Below are 13,757 nucleotides of genomic sequence, written 5' to 3' on the forward strand. Positions count from 1 at the left end.
ATTAATCGTTTGTTGATTGGTTTGCAAATATTTTCTCCCATTCCGAGGGTAGTCTTTTCGTCTTCTTTATGGTTTCCTTTGCTGTGCAAAAGCTTTGAGGTTTCATTAGGTCCCATTTGTTTATTTTTGTTTTTACTTCCATTACTCTAGGAGGTGGATCAAAAAATATTTTGTTGTGATTTATGTCAAAGTGTGTTCTTCCTATGTTTTCCTCTAAGAGTTTTATAGTGTCCGGTCTTACATTTAGGTCTCTAATCCATTTTGAGTTTATTTTTGTGTATTGTGTTAGGAGTGTTAAATTGCATTCTTTTACATGTAGATGTCCAGTTTTCCCTGCACCACTGATTGAAGAGACTGTCTTTTCTCCATTGTATATCCTTGCCTCCTCTGTCATAGATTAGTTGACCATAGGTGCGTGGGTTGATCTCTGGGCTTTCTATGTTGTTCCATTGATCTACGTTTCTGTTTTTGTGCGAGTACCATACTGTCTTGATTACTGTAGCTTTGTAGTAAAGTCTGAAGTCAAGGAGTCTGATTCCTCCAGCTCCGTTTTTTTCCCTCATGACTGCTTTGGCTATTTGCGGTCTTTTGTGACTCCATACAAATTTTAAGATTTTTTGCTCTAGTTCCGTAAAAAATGCCATTGGTAATTTGATAGGGATTCCATTGAATCTGTAGATTGCTTTGGGTAGTATAGTCATTTTCACAATGTTGATTCTTCCAATCAAAGAACATGGTGTATCTCTCCATCTGCTGGTATCATCTTTACTTTCTTTCATCAGTGTCTTACACTTTTCTGCATACAGGTCTTTGTCTCCCTAGGTAGGTTTATTCCTAGGTATTTTATTCTTTTTGTTGCAATGGTAAATGGGAGTGTTTCCATAATTTCTCTTTCAGATTTTTCATCATTAGTGTATAAGAACACAAGAGATTTCTGTGCATTCATTCTGTATCCTGCAATGTTACCAAATTCATTGATTAGCTCTAGTAGTTTCTAGTGGCATCTTTAGGATTCTCTATGTATACTACCATGTCATCTGCAAACAGTGACAGTTTTACTTCTTCTTTTCCAATTTGTATTGCTTTTATTTCTTTTTCTTCTCTGATTGCCGTGGCTAGGACTTCCAAAACTATGTTGAATAACAGTGGTGAGAGTGGGCATCCTTGTCTTGTTCCCGATCTTAGAGGAAATGCTTTCAGTTTTCACCATTGAGAATGATGTTTGCTGTGTGTTTGTCATATATGGCCTTTATTATTTTGACGTAGGTTCCCTCTATTCCCACTTTCTGGATAGTTTTTATCATAAATAGGTGTTGAATTTTGTCAAATGCTTTTTCTGCATCTATTGAGAGGACCATATGGTTATTTCCCTTCATTTTGTTAACATGGTGTATCACATTGATTGATTTGCGTAAATTGAAGAATCGTTGCATCCCCGGGATAAATCTCACTTGATCATGGTGTATGATCCTTTTAATGTGTTGTTGGATTTGGTTTGCTAGTGTTTTGTTGAGGATTTTTGCATCTATATTCATCAGTGATATTGGTCTGTAATTTTCTTTTTTTGTAGTATCTTTGTCTGGTTTTGGTATCAGGGTGATGGTGGCCTCATAGAATGAGTTCGGGAGTGTTCCTTCCTCTGCAATTTTTTGGAAGAGTTTGAGAACGATGGGTGTTAGCTCTTCTCTAAATGTCTGAAAAAATTCACCTGTGAAGCCATCTGGTCCCGGACTTTTGTTTGTTGGAAGATTTTTAATCACAGTGTCAATTTCATTACTTGTAATTTGTCTGTTCATATTTTCTATTTCTTCCTAGTTCAGTCTTGGAAGCTTATACCTTTCTAAGAATTTGTCCATTTCTTCCAGGTTGTCCATTTTATTGGCATAGAGTTGCTTGCAGTAGTCTCTTAGGATGCTTTGTATTTCTGCGGTGTCTGTTGTAACTTCTCCTTTTTCATTTCTAATTTTATTGATTCGAGTCCTCTCCCTCTTTTCTTGATGAGTCTGGCTAATGGTTTATCACTTTTGTTTATCCTCTCAAAGAACCAGCTTTTAGTTTTATTGATCTTTGCTATTGTTTTCTTTGTTTGTATTTCATTTATTTCTGCTCTGATCTTTATGATTTCTTTCCTTCTGCTAACTTTGGGTTTCGTTTGTTCTTCTTTCTCTGGTTCCTTTAGGTGTAAGGTTAGATTGTTTATTTGATTTTGATTGTTTTGTTTGTTTTGATTGTTTGATTTGATTTGTCTGGTTTCTTGAGGTAGGCTTGTATAGCTGTAAACCTCCCTTTTAAAACTGCTTTTGCTGCATCCCATAGGTTTTGGCTCATCCTGTTTTTATTGTCATTTGTCTCTAGGTATTTTTTGATTTCCTCTTTGATTTCTTCAGTGATCTCTTGGTTATTTAGTAACGTATTGTTTACCCTCCATGTGTTTGTGTTTTTTACGGTTTTTTTTTCCTGTAATTAATTTCTAATCTCGTAGCATTGTGGTCAGAGAAGATGCTTGATATGATTTCAATTTTCTTAAATTTACTGAGGCTTGATTTGTGACCCAAGACGTGATCTATCCTGGAGAATGTTCCATGTACACTTGAGAAGAAAGTGTAATCTGCTGTTTTGGGATGGAATGTCCTATAAATATCAATTAAATCTTTCTGGTCTATTGTGTCATTTAAAGCTTGTGTTTCCTTATTAATTTTCATTTTGGATGATCTGTCCATTGGTGTAAGTGAGGTGTTAAAGTCCCCCACTATTATTGTGTTACTGTCGATTTCCCCCTTTATGGCTGTTAGCAGTTGCCTTATATACTGAGGTGGTCCTATGTTGGGTGCATATATATTTATAATTGTCATATCTTCTTCTTGGATTGATCCCTTGATCATTATGTAGTGTTCTTCCTTGTCTCTTTTAACATTCTTTATTTTAAAGTCTATTTTATCTGATATGAGTATTGCTACTCCAGCTTTCTTCTGATTTCCATTTGCATGGAATATCTTTCTCCATCCCCTCACTTTCAGTCTGTGTGTGCCCCTAGGTCTGAAGTGGGTCTCTTGTAGACAGCATGTATATGTGTCTTGTTTTTGTATCCATTCAGCAAGCCTGTGTCTTTTGGTTGGAGCCTTTAAACCATTCACGTTTAAGGTAATTATCAATATGTATGTTCCTATGACCATTTTCTTAATTGTTTTGGGTGTGTTTTTGTAGGTCCTTTTCTTCTCTTGTGTTTCCCACTTAGAGACGTTCCTTTAGCATTTGTTGTAGAGCTGGTTTGGTGGTGCTGAGTTCTCTTAGCTTTTGCTTGTCTGTAAAGCTTTTGATTTCTCCGTGGAATCTGAATGAGATCCTTGCCGGGTAGAGTAATCTTGGTTGTAGGTTCTTCCCTTTCATCACTTTAAGTATATCATGCGACTCCTTTCTGGCTTGTAGAGTTTCTGCTGAGAAATCAGCTGTTAACCTTATGGGAGTTCCCTTCTATGCTATTTGTCATCTCTCTTGCTGCTTTCAATAATGTTTCTTTGTCTTTAATTTTTGCCAATTTGATTATTACTATGTGTCTCGGCATGTTTCTTCTTGGGTTTATCCTGTATGGGACTCACTGTGCTTCCTGGACTTGGGTGGCTATTTCCTTTCCCATGTTAGGGAAGTTTTCGCCTATCATCTCTTCAAATATTTTCTCTGGTCCTTTCTCTCTTTCTTTTCCTCTGGGACCCCTATAATGCAAATCTTGTTGTGTTTAATGTTGTCCCAGAGGTCTCTTGGGCTGTCTTCATTTCTTTTCATTCTTTTTTCTTTATTCTGTTCCGCAGCAGTGAATTCCACCATTCTGTCTTCCAGGTCACTTATCCATTCTTCTGGCTCAGGTATTCTGCTATTGATACCTTCTAGTGTAGTTTTCATTTCAGTTATTATATTGTTCATCTCTGTTTGTTTGTTCTTTAATTCTTCTAGGTCTTTGTTAAACATTTCTTGCATCTTCTCAATCTTTGCCTCCATTCATTTTCTGAGGTCCTGGATCATCTTCACTATCATTATTCTGAATTGTTTTTCTGGAAGGTTGCCTATCTCCACTTCATTTAGTTGTTTTTCTGGGGTTTTATCTTGTTCCTTCATCTGGTACATAGCCCTCTGCCTTTTCATCTTGTCTATCTTTCTGTGAATGTGCCTCTCTATTCTTTTTGCAACTTTTAAGTAAGTCTAAAGTTACTTCAAAATTAAAAGTTGTAACTAAGGGCCAGATCTTAGGAAGATGATTGTTGGGAAAAGGAACAAACATCTATTTTCTCTCAGACTTCACATTAGCCAGTGTCTCTTGTGGGGTGGGGAAGATCTTGGGATGGGACTCAGACTGTCACATGGTTTATTGATTTGCTCCTGCGGTGCCATACATGAGTGATGCAGGGAGATGACGTGGTGTCATAGAAGGATGTTGGGACTTGACGTGAACACATCTCTCTGTTTTTGTTGAGTCTTTTGCTTACACAGTGTGACCCTCGATAAGGCCCTTAATCTAAGTCTCAGTTTTTCAATATACAAAATGGGAATCCTCATCTTTTTCAGTTTCAGTAAGATTGCTATGGGGGTTACATGGGATAGTTTGTAAATACGATTTATACTTTAAATCGTGAAATTTTATTCCTGTTCGTGTAACACCCAGTGCCCAAATCCTAACCTCCTGTTATATTCAGCATCAAAGGAAGATTTCTTATCTAAATATAGCCCTAAACTGTTGTCCATTTTCTAATACGTGTGCAGTAAAGAAGCCATAGATGGTTCAGCAAGTTCACAGCCACTGTGGATTAGTAGAAAAGTAATCAAAATTCAAAAATGAAGCAAAGGCTCACTCACCTTTTGTTTCAAGGAAGGCTGTGAGTTGAACCTTTAATTCAATGTGGTTCTTTCTTTTTACCCAGAAGGAGTGCAGAGGGGAACTACGCACTCTTTTTTCTCTTATTATTATTATTGTTATTTTTTAAAAGTTAGGGAGTTTTATTTCTGAAAAAACGGTGGTTCTGCATTTTCCAGTGGAACATTTACTTATATTTCAAAGTGAGAAAAATCAAGCAGTCCTTTGCCAGTTGCGGCCCATGGAATCAGGATAATCTCTCACGGCAACGGATACCACCTAGAACACGCTGACAAGAAAGTTGCTAATCTATGTCACATGGTCTCCCACTAACCTGTTAATAAATTCCTTTTTCCTGCTCCCTCGTTATTCTTGTGTGTGGTGATTAAATGGACTATATGGTAATTAAATTTGACTCTCAAGAGGTAGTGCTTTAGAGTCGTGAGCCACAGTAGGCTGGCTTTCTGCTCCAGCTCCACTGCTGACTTGGGGGCTGAGCACGGAGCACCCACCCTGTGCCAGGCCTCAATTTTTCTGTCTACAGAGTGAGAGAAGCAACGTCTCAGAGGGACACGGTGCTGCTTTACAAGCTCTATGTTCTAACTGAGCTCCAAATTCCGTTACAGAAAGGTATTCTTTGATGAATTAAAGATGCATTTATACTGTTGTTGAGATTCTTAGCAGGAATGAAAGAAGCTTTAAGATCTAATTTTAAAAGACTCCCACTGCACAGCACATTATCCAGCTCTCAAATGCTGCACACAGTTGTGCATGGAGCGCTCTGTGGTATTTATTAAAAATAAGACACAAACACTGCAAAGAGGTGCCGGGAATATCTCCACAGCGCATACAGGTGCTGAACTGCTTGACTTCCACTGAGGCTATGGGGGCTCCTACTGGCAAATTCCAAGCACCACTCGGAAGAATGACCCCCGAGAGACAGCTTAATGCTTCCTACTGATCGCGAGTCTTCAGAGAACATCTCAAGGCAGAAAGGGACAATTTCTCAAAGGAAGTAAATAACCTTTAATGAAACAAATCTGTGTCACAGCCATAACTAAGTATATGCCGCAGAGTCCTTTGCTAAGAGGCCCTTGGGAATTGCTTCCTGGTGATAGTTTCCAAGGGGAATGGGAGAGCTCTCATCACCTTCTCCTAATTCCTGCTGCTCACGGGAAATAACACATTTCTTTTCAGTTTTCAGTTTGGACATTTCATGTTTCTAAGGGTAGATATATATAGATGAGTGGAAAAGTCTGAGGGACAGGTTTATATTTTTCTGGATGGGTAATGATTTGTATATTCCGATATGAAGTTCAGACAGGTATAGACAGATGACCAAGAGACCCAGAGCCTTATGTAGCCATACTTTTTGTTGCCTGATCAAAAAATTTTTTAACCCAAATATTTAGCATCAGGCCCACCAGCAATCTATTGGACCTTTGCCTGGTGGCCCATCCTAGATGCTGCCTTGTCTCAGGCAACTATATGCCCTCACGCGGCCCCCATGGCCCCCAGGGGTGGCTGTCCGTCCATCACCTCCCACTTCTTACTGAGCTCCAGCCGCAATGGCCATGTGTCTCTTCCTGGTACCAACCAAGCTCACTGGGTCTCAAGAGCCTTTGCAATGCCTGCTCCCTGGCCTGGAGAGATCTGTGCCTACATCTTCTCATTGTGGCTTCTCTAATACTCAGGTTGACTTGAGTGTCCCACTCCTTAGAAAGACCCCCTTGGGCCACCCGATCTAAAGAAGCCCCCAGTCTCTCTGTTTATATCCTTCATAACGCTATCTCTAGTTGACATTATCTTGTTTCTAAAAAATATGTCTGCATATTATTTTTCTCTGTCCACTGGAATATTAGCTTAACAGGAAGGAGGACACTGCCCATTTAGAGCCACACAGCATCCCTGGCATCTAGAACTGCGCTTGGACATGGTGGACACTGTGTAGACGTTTGCTGGGTGACTGAGCTCAGAATGCAGGGGATCTTTCACTCCTCTGCTCAGTCGGTCATGATGTTCTACACCTTTCTGTCCAGACTACTTCTACCTCCATCACGTTTGCTCTGAATCAACATAATTAGTGTCCCTCCTTCTCCACGCGCATGGGAGACCATACTCTTACAGGCAGGGATCATGTTTTATCCATCTTGGGGTCCTTTGCACCTAAGGTCATGTTTGGCACATAATAAGTGCTCTGTCTGTGAATGAATTTTCTCACATAACATTTGAAAGTACAGAATATTAGTACAATATATCGTAGTACGCCACTGAAGTTTATAGAAGGAGTGGGAAATAATCTTTAGCTATCCATTTCCTCTAAGCGTATTCTCTATATGGTCAAGTCATACCAGCTGATCAAACCATAAGTTCAAATTTGTGCACCAGGTCAACAGTGACCTAAATAGGTCTCCAAGGGTCTACTAACGTGAACAAACATGCGAAGGCATTTCTGGGAGTGATATCACTTATCCGGAGATGCCTCCAATTAGGAAATACCCAAGGACCTCATGATAACATTGTTCAAAAGGGTATACAGTCTTATATGAGGCAAGTAAGTCTACTTTAGGGCTTAATTTCTTCTTTAGGTTGGAGAGCAGCACAGGTAACCTGATCTAGTTGAAATAATAAGGCTAATATTTAAGGCTGATACTGCAATTAATGTCATTTTGTGAAGTCTGGCTTCTCATTCGAAGATTTCAGATTAGAAATGATAATATTTATATACAAATAATGAATATTACAAATGTAAAGTTGATGACAATGGACAAGGTTAACTAAATTTAATTGAAAAGTACTAATGAACAGTAAGCGCAATCTTCTCACAGTTGGGTAGTGTGGTACTCTGGAAAGTAGATACTTGCTCATTGTTCTGGGTTCCTTGCACACACTCCTGAACCTTGGAATCTCTGGCATGACAAGTGCCTTTTGTACAATAACGAGGTGGCTGGGGGTCCCTAGAGAGCTTCAAGATGGGGGCTGGTGACCAGAAAGACAAAGGCGTGATGAGAGGGCCAGCCCCACCCTGCACCTCTGGGGAGGGAAAGGAGCCTGGAGATGGAGTTCCATCACCAGTAGCCAATGATTTAATCACTTGTGTCTTTGGAGTAAAAGCTCCATGAAAATCTCTAAACCATGGGTACTGGAAAGTGTCTGGGTTGGTAAACATATGGGTGCTGGGAGGCGGGGAGCCTGGTGAGGGCACGGAAACTGCATGTTACCCAGTCCTTGGCCCCAAATACCTGCCCTGTGTGCCTCTTCCATTTGGCTGCTGTTCTTGGATTATAGCTATAATATTAATATAATATAATATAATATCATATAAGCTACAGCACTTTCTTGAGTTCTGTGTCATTCTAGTGAGGTGGGGAGTTACTGGAGCCCCCCAACTGTAGTCAGCCAGGCAGAAGTGTGTTAGCCTGAGCACCTCACTGTGGCTGGCATCTGATGTCGAGGAGGGAAAGTCCTGTGGGATTAAACCCTGAACCTGTGGGGTCTGTGCTAATACCAGTTGTTAGTGTCAGGATTGTATTGAGTTGTTGAACACCAAGTTGGTGTCCGGAAAGTTGGCGAATTGGCTGGTGTGAGGAAAAACCGCCACACGTTAAGTGTCAGAAGTGTTGTGAGTGAAAACAGCTCATCAGGTAGGTATATTTTCCTAGACTGAAATCCTGGTTCTTTCATTCACCATCTTTCTAACTTTGGACAAGTTTCTTAAGCCTTAGCTTACTTCCTCATCCTTAAGAAGGATATTATAAAACTCATGTAGGATTAAATAAGACAATATTTATAGAGTTCAAGAGCAGTACCCATCACGTAGCAAGTCTCAATAAATATCAGCTCTTATTAATTAGAAGGATTGAAATGGCTCTAATGTTCTGTGGTCAATCAACCCAACAGGGTTCAATGGTCCTCAGATGGTCCAGTTAACCACATGGAGGTGACCACATGCACTGGAGTTTGAACACTTAGATGGAAAGAGAAACAGCAGAAGAGTATATGACTGACAGGAAATAACCCAAGAGAATATAACTTCTACTAAAGGGCAGAGGAGATTAGAAGGTGTAGAAAATGACACAGTTGAAGAGTATGTCTCTTGGAACCAAAGAGGGAGAACCTGGAGAGGTAGAAAAATGGTGTCTCAATCTTCAGTTCAGAGCCAGTGGCAGTCTGAGAGTCCCTGATACAGCTTTCCAACACATTAGCAGCTGAAGCTGCCTTTTAACAGGATGAACTCACAGATATATGAGAGTGGCCTTGGCTGTGTGGTTGATTTTAATAAAGGCTGCAATTTTGTTTTAGCCAAAGAAGACACTGGTTATTTTCTTCTCATTAAAAAAATACACTTGTTGGCATTTTCAGGAGTGACTGTTATCTCATGTCAAAGGCATATATGCTCCATTCAGGGCGAAATATCCGTGCTGAGGTTTGCCTCTTTCGTCCTCTTGGGGAAATATTACACTGAAGGAGAACTGCTAAAATAGCAATTAAAAACCGACTTATATTTAGCATCAAATACAGATCCACGATTAACCACAGGCTGGTGTTTTCTGCTTCCCTGAAATGCACTGCAAGACTGAGAAGTACGGCCCTGTTACATATGTCTCTAGACAGAGTCACTGGGGCATCCAGAAAAGCCGCAGCTACAGGAAATTGGTTGGCCTCCTGACAGATCAGGCTCATCATCGTGATCTAGGCACCAGCCTTTGGTACGGTTTGCAACTTTCAGGTAGGTCATTTATGGAAGTTAGAAAAGGAGTGACTGTGAACTCAGTTTTCGAGGTTATTTCACACGTTCTCAATACTGAGGTCACGAGTGAATGAGTTGTGTTTGAATGTAGAGAAATCAGAAAGCAGCCAGTCCAGGTAAATGAGGGCAGCTCATTAGATATCTCCAAATGTACTTGACTCTCCCAGTCGTAGGGCAGCGATTATGGCCCCCAGACGTATGTAGAAATGTTATTTCAACAGCGTCTTAGGGGAGAGATGTAAATTGAATGCATAGGTATAAGGAAGAATTTTGTAATTCAAGATAAGCTTTTACCAATTTTCAAAGCAAACTCCTCAAATCAAGCAGAAATAAATCAACATGGTAATGAAAGAGAGCATCTAATTAAAAAACAATTGAATAGATTTTTTTTTCTTCCCTTAGGTTACAGTTGTTTAAGGTATGTTTTTCAAACCTAAGAATACAATGATTTTATGATTTCTCAAATCAACAATATTTGGAAATGCCCTGGTTCTGGCTCCAGTGCAGGGGTGGAGGGGTGGGCAGGTCAGGAGGGGAAGTTCTGCAGTCTTTGGGAATCGGCTCGTGGGCCTCTATCACCTTGTGTCCAAATACTAACAGTTGGTCTGCAGGGCTCGCTAGGTGACGGCTGTAGAAGCTTTGGTCTGTTTCGGCTGGAGAGAGCAACACCGGGGGGCTTCCAGAAAGCACTCCCCGTGCTGCAGGCGCGGCCAGGCTACCAGTCTTCTCTGGCTCCTTTCTTGAATGCTCAAGCCTTCTAAAAGTGTTCCGTGTGTATTTGGCATGTTCAGAGTAACCAAATCTTACAGACACATGGAGTCTTGAGAGAGGTTAGCTACATTTCCAAACTCACAACAGTTGTCATGGACAGATGAGGGAAATGCTACTTCCTTGTCCACTTTGCCACGGTAAATTAGGCAAAACAAGGGAAATCCAGGGTTCACTTTACATTTTGCTTTATCATTTAACCCCTGACATCAATCATTTTTTATGGGCCTATTAAGCAGGCCTAGAAAGGGCCCCAGCAGCCACGTGCTACAGCCTGCCGCCGTCAGGCAGGTGACCTCGGTTCCTCTGTGTAGGTTACATCTTACTGACCTCATCCTCAAGACCCACGTTTGAACACGTTTCACTATTTCATTGCTTCGTCTGGACCATGAATCAAACCATTACATGTACCTCAAAAAAAAGACTGAAAAGTGCATAGTTATCCTAAATGTAAGTACAAATCTTGTTTTTGTTCTAATGGGGATTCATGATATATTTATCCGTGAAATTTTCTTCCAAAGCAATAGATTCACTAGAGGTCAAATATCCAAACGAAGAAAAGGCCTGAAGAGGTAACTAAACTCCAGCCACACCTAAACCATGTCACACTAAATCTGTACGGTCACAGTTGACAGGCTCAAAGGTGGCTAAGTTACAGACAACGACGACAACGTAGTCTTCAGAACCATGCGTTACACCAAGGCCTGAACGGATCCGAGACAGGAAGAGAAAGATTAAAGGACTAAGTTATGCTGATGTATCTGTAGCTGAGAACAGCTATCAAAGGGCAGCAGGCGTCTGGGAAAGAATCTGCTTTTTAGCTTAGAAGCCAGAAATACATTGGCATTGCCTCTGGAATTGGAATAAAACCAATTTTAAATTGGTTTTAAAGCCTGGAATGGAACGTTCCTGCAGTCATCCGTGAACCAACCTTATCCTGTAGAAGCCGAGTGAGCCCTGGCCAAACCATCTGCCTTGTGAATGGTTTTGTTTGGGTCCCTCATAGGACAGGAAGTTCTTGTGCCGTAATTCCACATCGAGTTACAGTGTTTTGTGGTGTAGCTTGAGCAGGGAATTAAAAAAGAGGAAAAACCTCCAGAGGAAAATCAAGTGCCTTCACTGATGCACCCGAGGGGCTGGATGGACCCGCAAGGCTGGGCGTTGGCGCCCACTTTCCTCCACGCCTCTCTGGCAGAAGAGGGGCAGCCGGACAAACAGACTGCGTTAGTGAAGGCCAAACAAGATGTTTCAAGGTTGATGTAACTTAGAATTGCACTAGATTCACTGTGGTAACCGCAGGGCTTCACACACAGCCCCATGTCCATAATGTCTGGTTGAAGGAATGGTGGCTCCGGAAACATGCATGCGTGTGGGGAGCCCTCCCGCTTTCCTGTGCCCAGGACGTGCGCCACTCACACCGCACTGGGAAGAAATATGGGCCAAAGGGTTCCTCTTACCGTCCCCGTGGAGGGGGTTTCTCTACTTCTTCCTTAAGGAACAGGGGTTAGGGAGGAAACTAAAGGTGCTCAACAATTCCCAACTCCTGAAACAAAACGGCAAACCAGCTGCTGATGAAGAGCTCAGTCTAAACTAGCTTGTAAATAAAAACCCCACTTTCTCAGATTGGAAATAGTTGAAATAAGTAAACCTCACCGAGAACTTTCAGCATTTGGATTTGAATGGCTACCAAAGAAGTGGGAAGGAAAAAAGAGCAAGAAAACCAAACGTAGCTGCTGAATAACAGCAGCAACTACAACATCAACAACAACGACAAGCTTTTGTATACAGGGTTTTCTTTTTCTTTCCCCAAAGGAATAACATTCTATTTCTTAAAAACAGGCCAAATTCTTCAAAAATGTCAGTGTTGGGAAAGACAGAGAAAGGCTGACGAGCGGTTCTAGACGAATGAGACCAAAGAAGCGTGATGACCAGACACAGTTGTGACCCAGCCTGGGTCCCGCCCTGGAGGGAAAATGCTACAAATGACATTATTGGGTCAACTGGCAAAACTGCGATACAACCAGCAGATTAGTTAAGGTATTGTGTTAATGTCCAATTTATGGAAGGTTAGGTAAAAGAATGTCCTTATTTTGGAAAACCCACACTGAAATATTTAGGGATAAAGGGCCATGATGTAGACAACTTACTTAAAAACTTAATCGATTAATTGAAAATTGAGATATAATTGACTAAGGTTTTCAATTTTATGATCCACTTTTAAGTATATTACTTGGAGGTGCCAGATCTTAACTCTGGGATGTTTTATAATTTCAGGCTGGTACCCAGGTGAATGGAATCTCTTCGAAAGGACAGCAGCCAGGGAGCTGCAGGGATGTGGTATTGATTCGGGGACTGTAGGGTGGGGACTCACATTTCAGAGGATAAACACTTTATCAGGTCTAACAGTTACAGTGCATACACATACTTGTAATTATTCTTGAGGCATGCTCATTAACAGGCTTTACCCAGACAACTACACTTATACGCCCCAGCAGAGCAAGAGCATAGAAGAGGTGCTGCTTACACTGTAGAGCAAAAAGGGGTCTTTACACTTAGTGAAACCAATGCTCCCAAACTCAGGGCGACACTCGAGAACCATGTATTTCATCATAACTTAACCTGACACAAGTGCGTATTTTAGAGCCAGACCATCTGGCTCAAATCCCAGCTCCACCACTAACCACCTGCATGACTTTTAGCAACTCACTTCACCTCTCTGTGCCCCAATTTCTTCATCTTAAAATGGGGATAATAAAAATACCTACCTCATCATGTTATGAAGAGGATTAAATGAGTCAGCATTTTCAAAACACGAGATTGCTGGCCCATGGTGAATAATCCATGAATGTTAGCTTTTAACATTAACTAAATGCTGCGATACCGGAAACAGATGAAGAAAAGGATGCGGTGGCATAAATCTAGGTATCCAGGACTTTGATATTCACCTATAACACAGAAGGGCTTCCGGGCAAATCTCAGTCTTCCTTGCCATCCTCTGTACCGGCAACAGCAGCCTGCAGACCAGATTCGAATGATGAACTCCAAACCAAAGACAACGATCATCACAAACTCCTAAAACATCAAATGAGGCACATGTCAGAGAGAGGTATTACGGATCAAACCACAGCAGCAAGCTCTGTGGATATTTCCGGACATGCAGGCACTTCATCTAAAATATCTGGTTGTTAAAGCCTGAAGTTAACATCGCCTTTTCTCCAAATCAAGCTAAACCCAGAGAACATCGGAATTGTATTTCCTATCACGCACATTGTATTTCCTATCATGGACATTGTATTTCCTATCATGGAATGTTATTGTACTTCCTATCATGCACATTGTATTTCCTATCATGGAATGCTATTCCTCTTCAAGTCTCTAAAGTTTTGGAAGTTTAGG

The 13,757-nt window shown here is 41.0% G+C and overlaps 1 protein-coding gene across 5 annotated transcripts in view; it reads right to left on the reverse strand.

The window, feature by feature from the left end:
• Positions 1–13,757, reverse strand: part of KCNQ5 (potassium voltage-gated channel subfamily Q member 5) — a 583,808-nt gene that overhangs the window by 137,464 nt on the left and 432,587 nt on the right. For all 5 annotated transcript variants that reach the window (XM_060168259.1, XM_060168258.1, XM_060168257.1 and 2 more), the window contains exon 3: positions 13,307–13,433. In XM_060168259.1, the coding sequence (XP_060024242.1) occupies positions 13,307–13,433 (127 nt within the window). The remainder of the gene's footprint in view (positions 1–13,306; positions 13,434–13,757) is intronic.

Source organism: Lagenorhynchus albirostris, chromosome 12 (genome assembly GCF_949774975.1).
Source record: "Lagenorhynchus albirostris chromosome 12, mLagAlb1.1, whole genome shotgun sequence".
Classification (NCBI taxonomy): Eukaryota; Metazoa; Chordata; class Mammalia; order Artiodactyla; family Delphinidae; genus Lagenorhynchus; species Lagenorhynchus albirostris.